At 36.0% G+C, this 16,372-nt stretch overlaps 1 protein-coding gene across 4 annotated transcripts in view; it reads left to right on the plus strand.

Moving 5' to 3' along the window:
• The window catches only part of GRIA2 (glutamate ionotropic receptor AMPA type subunit 2), a 144,180-nt gene that overhangs the window by 82,367 nt on the left and 45,441 nt on the right, over window positions 1–16,372 (plus strand). For all 4 annotated transcript variants that reach the window (XM_003794686.2, XM_003794687.2, XM_003794688.1 and 1 more), the window contains exons 4-6: window positions 2,990–3,186; window positions 7,806–7,859; window positions 13,658–13,819. In XM_003794686.2, the coding sequence (XP_003794734.1) occupies window positions 2,990–3,186; window positions 7,806–7,859; window positions 13,658–13,819 (413 nt within the window). The remainder of the gene's footprint in view (window positions 1–2,989; window positions 3,187–7,805; window positions 7,860–13,657; window positions 13,820–16,372) is intronic.

Here is a 16,372-nt window from a genome sequence, read left to right on the forward strand (position 1 = left end):
TCTTTAGAAGGTGATTTAACATTATTCAGTGTCTTCTGACTCAACTAAATTAATCAAGTCTGAGATACCACTGTATAAGTGGATAAGTTTCTTCATAAATAGAAGTAATTTTTGTTAAGTGCCACAGGTTACAAAATAGTAATCATGAGATCTTTAATAACAGAGAATCCACACCAATAGTAAGTTTTTTGACCCATAGAATGAATGAGTTTGAAAGACATCCATTCCTTTATGTGCAGTCTTCTGATTTTATACATAAACTTCACATTCTTTGACAAGGTGAACTGCCAACAAATTTGAGATTTAGTATTATTACTTGATAAAATCTAATTATAAATTCTCATTTATATTTGGATTTCTTGGAATATGTGTTGAAAGTTGGGACAGAATATCAAGAGTATCGCTATGAAAGTTTTAGGCAATAAACTCCATAATTAAATAAAAACAAAATGAAATAACTTGTTACAGAGAATAAGGGCAGCTTGCTGATAATTGCTGTCTGGTAACATGTGGGCGGCATGGAAAACATCATCTGTGCATAGAATATCCTTACGGAGGCAACAAGGAAGTGTTCCACACTGATTCAAATATGGGAAAGTAGGGCCTGAAGAATGGAAGAAAGTTAGATATTTAGATTTTTTCCCTCCTATTTGGAGAAAAAAACCGGGCAGACTTAATGGCTGTTTTCAAGTATATTGGTAGCTGTTGAATTGATCGTGATGACCAGCTGTGCGTGTTCTGTCTCTACTGATGATGAGCAACAGGAAAGGGACTTGAATCGTAGCATGGAAGGCTTTAATTTACCTACAGTGAACGGAAATCATAGGCAATCCTTGATAACTTTTGAAGTTTTACCATTGAAAGTTTTCTTAAGTGGCATGTGGTCTCATTAAACTTTCTTTTGAGAAATTCATGTTTATTTATATCTTTTGTTAGAAGACGGGATGGACAAAACTAATTCTGTTTGTTTTGCCAGAAAAGCATTACTTTGACTTGAGTGTGTGATTCAATCTTCCATTCTGAAACAAATTATTTTTTCTTGTGCAACGTAAGATACTCTAAATAACGAAACAGAGAAAATAACATGAAAACCCTTGAAGTGCTCAATCTAGTTTTCTTGATGACTTATATGTGCAATTTGTTTTATTTATATCCCTCTTGTCCCTGCAAGTATTTAGAGGCAAATATCAAACATCAAGTTACTTCATCTGTGAACATTTCAGTATTTAGTTGGAAAAAAATAATGATTTTAATTTTAAACATAACCCCCAATATCACTATCATACCTACCTGAACAATAACAATAATTCATTGATATTATGTTATTTTCCCTGTTTGTTTGAAGCAGAATTAAAATGAGTTCCATACATCACAATTGGTTAACATAGCTTTTAAAACTTTTAAAATGTAATGCTGAGCTTTGCATAGTCTAGATTTTGATGATTGGAATACGGTGGTGTTAACATATTATTTTATGCCATATATTCCCTATAAATTGGTAGTAAGATTTGGAAGCATGATAAGATTCAAATTTACATTTGAGGCAGAAATTCTTCACAACTGGTTGGTGCCGAGTGTTACCATTTTGAGATGTGTATCTCTCTCTACATCATTACTAGTAGTTGATGAATATTGCCATGATTTATTAATTCAGTAGATGTCATAAGTCAATGAAAATTTAAAATCTATACTTATCATCATTTATTAGATGGAGTCTTTCCAAAAAGAAAGACACTTTTAAAAATTCATTATAACCTCAAGTCTAGTTTGTACAGGCAAGGCAGGAAAATTATTGTTTTGCTTCATTATTTACCAGTTTTCAAATTAATTAGTTCCTCAGCATCCATTAAAAGCAAGCAATTTTTTAAAAAATTATAATGATTTCACGGATTTAAGATATTTTATATATGTAACTCTCTTTTACAGTCATTATTTTAATTGCTGTTCCAATTATCCCATCTTTCCTTAAAGAGCTCATCTTCAAATTGAGTCCCATGTCCTTTGACATAAGGGTGAAGTTTTCGGAAAGCTTCCTTGCTTTCTGGTGAATCCAACATTTTATGGATAAAAAGATACAATTATTCTTTAGAGAAAGATGCAGGCCTTTCTGGAATAGTTGAATTGATGTAAGAAACAAGTTTCTGTACTGTTTCTTCAAGGGCTAAAATAAATTTTTAACTTTTCAGGAAAGCATCCCCTCGTTGTTGTCCAGATCAGTTCTAAATATGAGCCAATACATGAACAATTAAAAATAACAAAAATTTATGTGTCATATGATGCTATAAGCAAAGTTACTAACATTAAAATAGTCTTGAATTTAGGGACTGAAATAAGGCTGCCATCATCTAACTGCCATCATCTGGCTAATAAGTGAACATTTTAATATCTATGGCATCATTTCCCATAACAAAATGAATATAATGTAAGGCCTTGGAAGAAAAAAAAATGAAAACAAAACTCCTGACTAAAAATCAACAGGAAAATATATAGCAGCCTCATAGAGATTAGTGGCTCTTATACTCACATAAACTCACAAGGATTCATCTCACTGAAAATGTACTTGCCTGCTTCAGGGTTTTCATAAATGATAGACAGTCACATATGACTCAGTAATTATTTTTCCATTTCATGAGAATAAGAAACCTTCCTGATGTCTTTTGATTTCACTTAGACCAGAAGTATTAAAAACGTTATACTTTCATAACAGCCCAAAGATGACAGCTGAGAGGGTTGAAAGAACGGGGTACTATTTCCTTCAAATAAGACTCTTGTGGTCAGAACAATAGAATTTGAGTAATGAGTTTTTGATGTGAAGCAGACATAAGCGGATGTTGATAAAGATTGTAGCGTTAGCTTTTTATGAGGAGTCAACATTCCCTTAGTTGTACAAATATACCAGCCTTAAATATATATTCACTGGCAATTTCATAACACAAATCTGAGTTATTCAAGTATCTTTATCAGTCATCATTTTTCTTTGCCTTCCTAGGCTTATCAACGCTGCAAGCTGTGCTGGATTCCGCTGCTGAAAAGAAATGGCAAGTGACTGCTATCAATGTGGGAAACATTAACAATGACAAGAAAGATGAGACCTACCGGTCGCTTTTCCAAGATCTGGAGTTAAAAAAGGAACGACGTGTAATTCTGGACTGTGAACGGGATAAAGTTAATGACATTGTGGACCAGGTCTGCAACTCTGTTTTCTAATGACACCAAATCTAGCATATGCCTGCCATGTCAGCGTTTACAACCAGCATTTGGGTTAGGTGCTTGAACAGCAAGCAGTTTTTACTCGGTGGTTTCTGTAGGATGCAGCAAAGATCACCAATTAAATTATCTCTGGCTTCAGTCAGCAATAGCAGATGGTTGTCAATAATGCCGACACACCTTATTAATCATTAAGTACATTCAATGTTTTGCACGATAAGTGTTGGTGTAAATGCTCATATTTTGAAATGCAAATTTGAAATTTAATGCTGATGAACTTTTTAGAGTTAAGGAAATGAACATGGATAAAGTCAAAACAAGTCTCCTTTCTAAGGGAAAAGTGAGGAATTCATGAATTTTTTGAAGATACCTAGATTATTTCAAACATTAGAGTACAGCATGCCTCACCAAGCCTATGTTTTTGTATAAATGGATCTAAGTCTCCAGGAAAAAACATACATTTGTTTCTACAGAATATAATTATTTCTTTTAATAGGTGATCTGTGTTGCTATAAAAAACATTAATCTGTGAAATTAAAACATGTAGGAAAGACATAATCAGGTTGTGTTTAGAATTTGAGAAGTAAACTAGATGCATCCATTTGGATTATTTAAGAGTGACACAGTAGCAAGACAAGGGTGTTTTTTTTTGTGTTTGCCACCTTGCTGCAGTTTAAGACCTTTCAGGTTAGGGCCATTACACAGTGACATCCATCCTAAGGATAAAAACAAAATCCACCATGTTTCATGGATAGGGGAACTGACCGGGGATGGTGATGACACAACACTAACATCATGATTTATTGAATTTTCCTAGCTAACAAATGTGTGTGTGTGTATGAATGTGCGTGTACACACACTTGACATTATTGATAGACTACCATTGGTGAGAAGCCTTCATGATAACATAGTTAATACATATTTCGTATGTTGTATGTATAGTATACTGTATTCTTACAGGAAAGTGAGTTATAGAAAATAAAAGGTTAAGAAAATCATAGGGAAGAGAAAATGTAGATCATTATAAAGGTCTTCATCCTTGTCCTCTTAACATTATGTAGGCTACAAAGGAGAAGGAAAAGGTTGGGTCCTGCTGTGTCAGAGGTGACATGTATGTAATAAAGAGATCTGTGTAGTTCAAACTGATGTTGTTCAAGGGTCAACTGTATATAATGAACTAGCTGCAACTGGGTCCTTAGAATAATATAGGACTGGAAGTAACAAGTAGAGTATGATTTCTTGGCCTCATTAGGCTTTGAAGAGAATTACAGTCATTAGTTTATACAACATAAAACATTCCGCAAACTTAAATGTTCATGAAGTCCTAACTGATACATAATAATATGTCCTTTACCGCATACAGTGGGTCGCTCATGAAATACTAAGGAACTGAATAGAACTAACTGGCTATGAGAAAGAACTAAATGTTGGATGCCAGAGAGGTGAATAATTTCAGTAGAAAAATCTTGATTCCATCTCAGGAGATGATGTGAAGGTTGTTCTTAACCTGAAGGCCTCTTGTTCAAATATGAACCTCAAAAACGCATTTGAATTTCATAAAAAGTTATCATTAAAAGCAAATTTTAATAATAGTTGTTAGCCCTTGGTTTAAAAATTTATGTATCTCAGACTTGTCATTATGAATGCCAGTGAAAGCCTATATGAAAATTCCTCTTTCCAAAACTGAAAGAGAGAAATTCCAAAAGAAATTGAGAATACAATAAATTGGGAAGTGATGTTCTGAAGCAAATCTGTAATCATGGTTTTGTAAATGTCCATATAGATATCCATTAAAAATACAAAATATTTTGCACATATATGGTATAAGTCACTCTTCAATGCCTTAATGAGTGGTCACAATGGATAGTCTATCATTCAACAAACATATATTGAGGAAGTCCTTTTTTTCTAGAGTAAGGGATGCAAAGAAAAAAAAAAGAGTGGTGTCTGTACTTCATGAGGGCATTGTTCAGAAAGGAAGAAAAATGATCACAAACAATACTGCAATATTGCAAATTAAGTACAGTGTGGTCTAGGAACATAGAGGGAAAAGTACCTATCTTAATAGGGAAGGGATTGTCTGTGAAGGGCTCACATGGCTGGCTTGGACTCCTTATTTCATTTGTTCAGTATATATTCCATGAGTTTATAATGTTTACTGTGCAGGCAGTGGAGTGGATTAGAAAAAGTACTGTTAAATAAAACAGGCAAAATGCTATTAAGGTGACTATTAATGATATATTTAAAGAACATGATATATAATTATAACAATCAAATATACTATAAATGAAAAACAGGATGTTATGAGACAGAATTGCAGAAAAAATATTTAGATTGGGACATTCTTCAAGGATTAGGGTTTACTAAGCAAAAAATGGCAATATGGTACCTTGTAAGGTGAAGAAACACTACTCATTCACTTAATGTTTACAAGAAAGCAGAGATAGGATGAAATTCTTTATTTTCACAGTAGCTTAAAGGTTGTAAGAAGTTATAGAGTATGAGTATTTTATTTCCATTGGATAAAACCTCAGAGATACTGATTTTTAGTTCTGATTAGGTGGACAATAGATTTAGCCATCAGAAAATATTTATAAACTAATGTACATTTTCTATTTTCAATGCAATGCTAGTTGTTACTATTGAGAAGAGATATGACAGGCCAGGCACAGTGGCTCACACTTGTAATCTTAGCACTCTGGGAGGCCAAGGCAGGTGGATTGCTTGAGCTCAGGAGTTGGAGACCAGCCTGAGCAAGAGTGAGATCCCATCTCTACTAAAAATAGGAAAAAAATAACCAGGCATGGTGATGGGCACCTGTAGTCCCAGCTAATTGGGAAGCTGAAGCAAGAGAATTGCTTGAGCCCAAGAGTTTGACATTGCTGTGAGTTATGATGCCACAGCACTCTACCAAGGGTGGCAAAGTGAGACTCTGTCTCAAAAAGAAAAAGATTATGATGCTTAGTATGGCCAACACTAATTTTATATGGACATAGGGCTAGTGAATTTTGATATTGATCCCCTCTCACAACGAACACTGAACTCAAGTAGGGACTACTGTTATCTTCATTTGTAATATGTTTTCCTAGTTCTCAGAAGGAAGGTAGGGATGATCCAGAAAGCAGAAAGGAGAATGATCAGAGCCACAGGTGTCGAATGGAAATAGGAGGACGTGACCAATGTGTCTCAGCTTATGCTAATGCACACAGTTTTCACTCAGAAGAACATCTTTTCTTCAAAGTTCAGAAAATTCAGTTATTTTGAAAGGGAAAAAGGCAATTTAGTTGTGTTACATTAACAATCAGTTAGAAAATAATATAAACTGACGCTTCCTTCCCAAGAGCTACCACTTAATATCCAAGCGACATGTGGCAGAATCCTTTCCCAGATTCGTTCTTGATCTTTTTACCTCGATGTGTAGCACTGGAGCACCTGACCTTGTCTGGGAAAGGGGAAAGTCAAGGTAGTTTTCTCCCGTAAGGTAAAAATTGTGCCTGATCTCCAAGCAGAGGAAATGGAATCTGTTAAAGGAGGTGATGAGAAGCATTTTTGTGAGCACAAAACAAAGAAGATCCGGGGGACCTGAGTGTAAAGAATGGGAAAGAATGAGCCTGGAGAGCTTGTAAGATTTCTGGACTTTGTAGCAAATTAAGATTTTTGCTTACTATGCAAAAAAGCAGGGAGAAGCCACCAGAGCAGGTTAATCAGGAAAGTAAGAAAATGGTTTGAATTTTTGGCATGTCAAGCTTTCCCTTGATAGCAGTTTTTATTAATAATAAAAATTACATTTTAACATCTATGTGCCAGGGCTACAACATGGTCATTTTGCCAATTGCTGCTCTTTTCATAATTGATATAGATCAGTAAAAGATAAAATTGATTCAATAATTCAAACTGTTGTGAACATTACGCAGATAATCACTTGTTCCATGATGTGTTCATCTCACCATTGATTTTTGACTTAAATCAGTGAATGAAAAATTAACTTCTTTCATATTTTGCTGTTTATACCCTGTAAATAATGTTCATTTGAACTAAATTATAAACCTTTCAAGATCCTTATAATAGGAATTTTTTATATGTGTGTTATATACATAAGAATTCTTTTATATGTTTATTAGTAATAATATTCTTTTAAAATTCAGGTAGGACCATAAATTCTGAGAGTTTAATCTTTGAATAGAGATACATGAATATAAGATCTCAGTTGTTACACAGTCTGAACTATTTTATATTTCATAAGAGAGATAAAAAGGTACCTTTTTCTGAAATAAAAATTTATTCTGACTTGTTATGAATCAAACATATTTTGATTTGTATTGCTTAAAATTTTGTGGCCTTTTTTTACTATTGACAAAAATGAGACAATTATTTTTGTTTATTTGTTGACCTGTTGAAAGATAATATTTATTAAGCATTCAAATATATTATTTTTTTTTAGTGAAATATTCTCTGGATTTGATAATTATATTTTATCAAATATAATTCAATCAAAAGTGTAGATAAAATTTTATTTTTTCCTGAGTCAGATCAGAATACTAGTACTTTACATTTATATTATTTGCATTGATGAAATAATTTTTCTTTATCTTGGACAGGTTATTACCATTGGAAAACATGTTAAAGGATACCACTACATCATCGCAAATCTGGTATGTGAATTAATTGATATTTACTCTTTTACTAGATATGTTCATGAATTTTAAAAATTAAGTTTGAATGACTAGCATTTATCAGTGATGTTTTTAAAGATACAGTTTGATTATATTTGATGAATTAAAAGTAACAATATTTTTCTGAACGTACATTTTAGAATTACTTCCTATTTTATATTTTCTAAACAATTTCCTGTTAACAAATTATATGAGAATTTGTAGCACAATATTTGACAAGTTTCATAAGTTGTCTTAGAAGGTACATTTTAAGAAAAGGAGAATTTTCAAAGTATATAAAGTTTAATTGTCCAAATGTATTCCTGTTTCTCACAGTCACTATCTTTTATAACCTTTCCCAGAGTTCCAGTCCTTAAAAAATTTTAGTATGTACAATATCTGAAATAAATGCACATTTGTTAGACTGTGTCTTCGTGCAAAATTAAACCTGGAAATATGCCATATTGACATATATATCATTTGTTTCTGATTTCTGTTTGCTGTATAAATAACACAATGAAAATTGAATTCCTATAACCAATCACTTTTTTATCATGATTCCTGTCAAAATAAGAGATACTGAAATAACAGAGTGGTTCATTGTATCTTCGTCTCTTAAGTATCATTGGCGTCAATGTAGAATGTTCACGAGACATTTCTTTTTTCAAAATAGTTTAGGTTTTTACTATTGCAAAGGTTTATGCTCTTCACCTAAGTGTAATCAGACGTGATTGAGGACCACCCTTTCTTCCACACCCCCGTCCCATACAACCACAAGAAGAAAATGTGAGGAGAAGAGGAAAAGAAGCACAGAGCTTATGCTAAATAATAGTATTATAAGACTTCAAGAGGTTTTAACAATAAACAAGTGTAGATTTATTTCATGATTTCTGTAATATCAGATTGTTATATCAGAAGACGTTCTTTCTGGGAGTGACAGAGAGAGATAAAAACAAAATAAACAAAATGCACAGCCTTATAGCTGATAAATATCATTTTCACTAGAAGGTGGGATCAAGAACTTGGAATATTAAATTTTAAAGCTAAATGCTATTAGGAGGAGTTGGTTGTTCAAGAAGAAATTTCTGTTTGGCAATGAAATGGCTAATTACTGCAGAAATGCCCCAGGATTTTCTCTTCAAGTGTATTAAGGAGACCCTCCAGGACTCCCTCCCTGGGGGAAGCAAGAGTTAACCTCGATGAAGCTCTGTATTCAGTCCCTTCAGAGCCACATTATGTGCGGGAACAGCCAGTCACCTGTGAGAATCGTGCCATTTGATGAACAGCACAGAGCCACATTGAAAGCTGTGATCTTTAAAAAAGGCCAGATGGAGAAGATTATATTGGAACATTGAGAAATAATGACAGAAGGTGGCTCATCAATTTGAGAGCTGATATCTGATGCTATAAAAAAGGAAAGAAGTGTCTGGATGACCAAAGGAAAAAGGAAAAAAAAAAAAAAAAAAAGAAGCAAGTTCATGCTGCTGCCGTGCTTCTGGGGGAGAAACCTCCCTAATATTCTGTCTGAATTCAAGTTCTATTTTTCCTTTTCTGAATACTTGATTTTCCTCACCATATGGAACTTCCAGTGAATCAGTAAGCTAAAAAATCTGTATAGGGTTGCCATTTCTCAGAATTTAGAGAATGCTTGTAAATTTCACTGACATTGAAAGTTGAAGAATACCACCCGAAGTGGAAGGGTTTCAATCCTCCAGACTCTTGATTGAGAATGCCCTTTGTCCCCTATGCATGTCTACTGAGTGCTAGAGTTGGTGGTTACGAAAAAAACAAAAAACACCTTAGATAATAGTATTGATTAATTTGCTCAGGAATTACGGAAAGCTTGATAAGTCTCCTGAAACACAGGCTGTAATTAGGTTCCTGCCAACAGTATCTAAAAGAATACCCTGTATATAAAGTGATGACAAAGTGGTCCTAAAGGGGTCCCTTTCCTATTTCTTCAAAGTTATTACTCTCATAGATTCAACTCTTTCAAAAGTTCCTGCTGATGATTTTACATGTTATATGCTAAAATGTTATATGTTTATAGACTAGTAATGCAGACTTAACTTTTACTTTAAAATGCTGCGTATAAATCTCCAGGAGGAGTAGTGTCCATAAGTTGTATTGTTAACTCTTGGCCCCTCCACTGTGATTGCTTCTTGCTCTCTCTCTCTCTCTTTTTTTTTTTTTTCCTTCTCATTTTTCTTCTACAAATGGAAAAGTTTGAGAGAAGAGTGACTAAAACTTAGGAAAACGCAGATCCTTACTGAAGCCCACTTAAAACCTTATTCAAGATTTTGGTTGAAGGTGCTGTTTATAATAAAACCGCAGTGAAAGGACAGTAAAGGAATAAAAGTTACATAAAATGTTAAGGAACCAGAAAGTAGGAAAGGAAACATTAGCAGATGCAGAGTCAACAAATATTTTTCCGGACACAGAGCAGATGAAGCCTGAGTAGGTGGCATAGCAAAGAGAATGAAAATAATACTAGAGGTACCTGCAGAGAGAGAGAGATGCAGGCAGGGGCGAGCCTGTGGGGGTCAGTCCTGGGAGAGCTGGAAACCACAGAGAGCGAGACTGATGTGTGGAGCTAAAGCAGGAATCTCTTACTGGTTTCTATAGAAGCAGAGTCTGACTCGGGTATCAGGTACACGCTATTGAGTAAGTGTTAGGAGCAACCTGTAAGGGCGTGAGGGAAGCAAGAAAGAAGGAATAACAGGCTGTGTAAGAATTGGGTTCAGGGGAGAACTGGATTCAGTCTGATCCTGTGGGGTGCTCTGTTACATAAACTGTATCTCACTCTTTCAACCTGAGGCAAGGCAGAGGGGGTTTGTACCTAGATAGCAGTTACTCTTTGCCATTGACCAGGGGTTATGGGCAGGTGGCTCTCACTGTTCGGGGCAAGTCTCTGGGAAAGGTTGTGAATATGAGGCATGGGCCAAAGGAGAGGGAGCAGCCCGGGGATGGGAAAATCAGCAGCACCTCTAAAGGGATCCGGGAAAACCCAGGCAATCACCAAGAGCGCCTGGGACCAGGGACTGCCTCCAAAGGCAAGCCAGGTGATGATAAGCTCTGGTCCCTAAATACCCACTTCCTCTCTTGATAATACTGCTTTATAGAAAATATAAAACAGAGAAGTTCCCAAGACTCAGGGAATTGAGCTAAAAATAGGGCAACTAAGAGGAAGTCTCCATCTGGTATTCTGAACCTCACTTCCTCCATCCAGCATTCTATTCCTAGAATTGAGCCAAAGCTATGTAGTTATGTAGGAGAATGGAAATTCTGAATAAAGTGAATAGCCCACAGAAAAGAGCTCTAGAGAGGGACCAAGCACACGCTAGTCACCCCACCTAACCGTCTCCTTTGCAGGGTAGCCTACATGCTAATGCGCATTGTCCACGCACAGAGAGATTCCTGCAAACATTTTGGTGTCTTAAACGTTTAAGCACAATTTGGCATTTGAAAAAAGTCTTTGCTATGAAGGATGCGATGCAAACAATGAACAGAAATAGGGCAGGGAACACGAGGAAAGTGTTTAAAATTCTGATTAGTATCTAGAGAGAAATCAGGGAAAATACTTTGTTCATAAGCAAGACAAAATGATACTGTAAAAAGACAAATTAGGGAATAAGAAAGAACCCTGCTTTGTTTCCTACACTAACCAGTTAAATGAATTTGAAGACAGCTGAGAAAATCTTCCAGATGACATAGCAAAATGACAAAGCAATACAAAAGATTGGAAAATAAAACCTGGGATGTGGGCATTTCATCTAAGAGTTGTGATACTTTAATAAACGACATTCTAGAAAGAAAGAAGAGTGAAAATAAGGGAAGGAAAATGTCCAAAGAAATTTGAAAAAGATTCTAGAACTGAATGACCAATACCCCCACTGAGTGCAGAGAATCAGAAAAGAAAAAAATTTCAGTGAGTACATCATCGTGGGATTTCAGAAGTAAACAGGAGATTTTGAAAGTTTCTGACAGATGGCTGGTAGTGGGAAGCAGATCACACATAAAAAAGAATTTGTAATCACCTTTTCTTTTAAATAAAAACAATGGCAAATAAAAGTCAATAGGCCTGTGCCTTCAGATTATGAGGTTGTTAAGTTGCGATTCTATCCTGAGCCAAAATACTAACTAAGGTTCAGAGAGAAATAAAGTTATTTTTCAGACAAGCAATGTCTCAAAAATTTACCTCCATCTCCATTGTGTCTCAGGAAACTATCAGGAGACAGTAGCAGAAGAAAGTGGTAAATCAGAAAATAGGAACATGAGCAATGAACCAGGGTATTTCACTTAGAGAAGTAAGTGGTGACAGAGCACACCAGAGCAACAGCTGGAGAGTGGGTGGAAAGGGAGCCAATTCAGACTGCAGCATCAAGAAGGGGGCCCCCGAGAAATTAATATTCCAGAAGAAAATTCAAATGAAATACTTCATATATATGAATATTTTATTTTTAAAACAGCTTTACTCATAGACAAGAATGTTTTCATGGAGGATCAGGAAAAAAAATAAAGCTAAGCATACAGATATCTCTAATAATGAAAAGAATGAGGCAAATATGAACTAATTTCACATATGACAATGCAGTTGTGCAATCTTAGCGCACAATTGGCTTAGTGCAATTTGGCTTTGCTGTGAATGGCAGAGCCATGAACACTTGAACGGAGAAATTGACTAACATGTCGAGGAGACAAATAATGGTCATTTGATGATAGCAAGTCATCTGGCCTACACCAAACCTCAGTGGAGATATCTAGAATTGATGAGAGAGAGCAATAAAAGTGTGTCATGTGGAAGTTCAGAAGTAAATTCATGAAAAACGAAAATATTGAAATTGAGTGCTTCAAAGCAGCCTTAAACGGACTGGGTGGGCTGGAACAGAGAATCCATGATTTTTGTTATTTCCCTTTTTTACACTATTTGTATTATTTTGATAAAAAGGAAAACCAAAATTTTGAGCCAATAAAAACTTATATTATTTTTAATATCAAGAACAATGATAAGATTTTCCTATATTTGGGTTGTGAAGGTTTATATTTAATTCGGGATGGTTTTAACATTCATGTACAATAATAAAAAGTTTAAGAGTAACATGAAATGTGAAAATATTTATAATTGTTACACACTGAAATTGTCATTTCATCTTTGACAGAACATAATATATAATATTCCTGTCAGCCCAATATCTGAAATCAATGTAAATACCACATGATAATTTAGTAATAACTGCATTGATTTTAATATGGTATGAGAAACTGATTTGTAAGAAATTTAATATAGTCCATAAAATTAGTTTCAGGCTTAATATGAAACTGTTGAATTGTTCTCAAATAATGACTGGCCATTTAATACCTTCTACCCTCATATGGAAGATATTTATGTCACCTGAGTGGATGACCAATTTAAACAGACTAATTTGCTCACAAGGTTGTATAGCTCTTGGAGGTGGTGCTCTGTTGTAGAATTAAGAAAGAAAACTCAGTCCTATCTGCAGAAGATTTCACAATAAAATGAAGAAATATTATGTAAGTGGAATCATGAGTATTCGTGAGATGATCAATCCATAAATATGTATTGATTGAGAACCCAGGATGGCGCCACCATGGCATGAGGTGCTGGTGAAAAGCATTGATTGTTAAATATATGAAACAAACATTTCCTGTAGGCTTTTTATCTCTCATACGTCCTGTGAAATATATAAAACCATAATGCATGGAGTTCTTTGGTAAATGTTAAGTAGCATTCAGTCCCCCCCTAAAAAAAGCCTGACGTAAATGTGTTCTGGGTCTAGGGATTTACAGATGGAGACCTGCTAAAAATTCAGTTTGGAGGTGCAAACGTCTCCGGATTCCAGATAGTGGACTACGATGATTCCTTGGTGTCTAAGTTTATAGAAAGATGGTCAACACTGGAAGAAAAAGAATACCCTGGAGCACACACCACGACCATTAAGGTTTCCTTTTGTTCTGGCTTCTTTTCTTTCTCTTTTTCTTGAGGGGGCACAGGGGTCTTAGGAAGGAGGAGAAAATAACAAAGGGAGAGAAGAGAACAGTTCAAAGTGTGGTGGATGCCTTGACAGCTAAATACCTTTTCCACATTTTAATTCAGTAAGAAACTAGTCGAGTTTTACATCTATTACTCTTCATTACACCTGTGATAATTTACAACAATAAATGCCAAATGCATAAATAAATGGAGAGCACGCTGAACCAGGCACTTTGGTGGTGAACAGAAAGACAGGATCCTGTCCCTGCTCACGGTTTAGTGAAGGAAGGGCCGTGAGCATGGACAGAAGATGCCGGGGAGTAAGGGAGCGACAGCACTGAGAAACACAGTGGGCAGGACGGCCTTAACTCGGCGCTCAGAGGGGAAGTTTTAGCTCAGACCTGAACAGTGAGGGATAGTCTGACTGCTGCTTGGAAAATTAGGTTTGCAAATTAAACAACTGTAGATTTCAATTTATTCCTAATCTTCACAAAACTTACTTGTAGATGGTTTAGGGACTCTGGGACACTTTAAAAAGAAGATAAATATTTCAACTTTCTTTAATAATTGAGAAAACGGTTTATGCGATCAAACAAATAAGCCTTGAATGTTAACTGCAATGCAGGGCTCAGGTATAACATTTCCCAACTCATCTTTGTTCTTCGTGGATCTGGACAAATCGACATCTTCACGCTTTTATTTGATGTATTTTACTGCATGTATGCACATCTAGAAGTACTTCCAAATAGCAACTGTTTCTGCTGTTGGCAGGAAGTTTTATCTTTTTCTTATGTTGGTAACCTTACTGAGCAGATCTGGAATTAAAACCTGGCCAAAAGTGGATCGGGGAGTGAGTGGGCTGAAGGATGAGGCGATGTTCATATTCATTATCAAACTAGAGATTTGTGAAAATTGAGCACAAACGTTGAAAGAATTCCCCAGTGCGTAATGATTCTGTTGGCTGTGTACTATGAAGTGAAGTGCGTACTTTCCAGCCAGGTAGTGCGTTTTCATTGCTCCCACAGTCCTGTCTGCTTAGACATCATAAAGTGGTTGTTTGACCATAAATTTGTGCCTGGCTCTGAGTCTGGTTCTAGATAAGGATTAGAAAGTTTGACATTCTCTACTTTTCAGTGTGTAAACAGAGCTTTATTTTATTTATTTATTTATTTATTTATTTGCAGTTTTTGGCCGGGGCTGGGTTTGAACCCACCAGCTCCAACATGTGGGGCTGGCACTCCACTCCTTTGAGCCACAGGTGCCACCCAACAGAGCTTTATTTTTAAGTCAATTTTAAAAAGCATCAATAGTATGTTGAAGACTAAGCCCTTGTCATTTTTTTTTTTTATTATTACATGAGGCGACTTTCTATTTGGTGCCTTTGATTCTGATCCAGCATTTATACTGTTGGTAACCTGGTCTTGTGTGCACGCCTTCATGCAAGCAGGCTTCTGAGAAGGCAAATGAATACCCACACCCTCAGTTAGTGCCAGAGTATGTCTCTGTCTGTGCTCAGCGGAGGCCCAACTGCTGGTCCCATTCCGGGGTGTCGAGGCCCCCATCCATTCAGAGGTGGTGCCCGTTGTGTTCTCTGATGACAGGGTGTGTTCATCCTCAAACGAGACCAGCACGCTCCTTTAAATGTTCCATTAGTCACGGTGTTGCTCCCCACTGCTACCCTCTGTGAGAAGGACGAAAACAAAACAAAATGTTTTTCTCCTAGAAGTCATGGTATTATTGAAATTCATATGTCTTGCATCAGAACGTAAGGTGCATTTGGGGGGTGAGAAGCAAATGCACTGTTAAAGTTATTGCCAGATGTCACTCAGCTGGGCCTGCCTGGTGACCTTTCTGACCCCTCTTGCTGTACCATTTCCCCCACAGTGCCTCCCTTTTTATTGCCAATTTTCAGAGAGATCATTCTGGTCCTTCGTTGTGGAACGTTGCAAAGGACATAGTTTATGGAGTTTAAAAACATAGGGTCTGAGTCACAGTTTGCCTCTGGGTCCAGCATTCCCATCTATGCAATGCAGCAGCAGCTGTTAATTCCCAGGTTGCTGCAAAGATTAACTAACATTTACAAAGACCACAGCTTTGGAAACATAGATGCCCATAAAGGCTCAATTCTTTTCCCAACCCTTTTCAAAAATGAGAAAATTTCAGCCAATTTCAGAAATCTATTCCAACTTTACCAGTTTGTAAGCCCCCTCCTACTTCCACCCTAGAGGCATATTTTATGAGATCCTTGAAGCTTGATAAAAATTACTGAAAATCTGTGGGGAAAATACATCCAGGTGGAAATTCACCCTAACATGGTTTGCTCATGTACTGGAGGGCCAGAAGCTGAATATAAAATGAGAAATGAAAAATGTATGAGTCCAGCTTTTGAGATCCTAGTCTAACGGGGGAGAGAAGCATACCAATAAACAGTATAATAGAGAATGATGCATGTAAAAATGTGCCAGTCCCCTGCATACGATTAGGAGAATGTGCAGAGGGGAGGCCAGGAAGGCTTTCTGCA

The sequence above is a fragment of the Otolemur garnettii genome, unplaced genomic scaffold (assembly GCF_000181295.1).
Source record: "Otolemur garnettii isolate 467f Iridium unplaced genomic scaffold, OtoGar3 scaffold00085, whole genome shotgun sequence".
In the NCBI taxonomy this organism is placed as follows: Eukaryota; Metazoa; Chordata; class Mammalia; order Primates; family Galagidae; genus Otolemur; species Otolemur garnettii.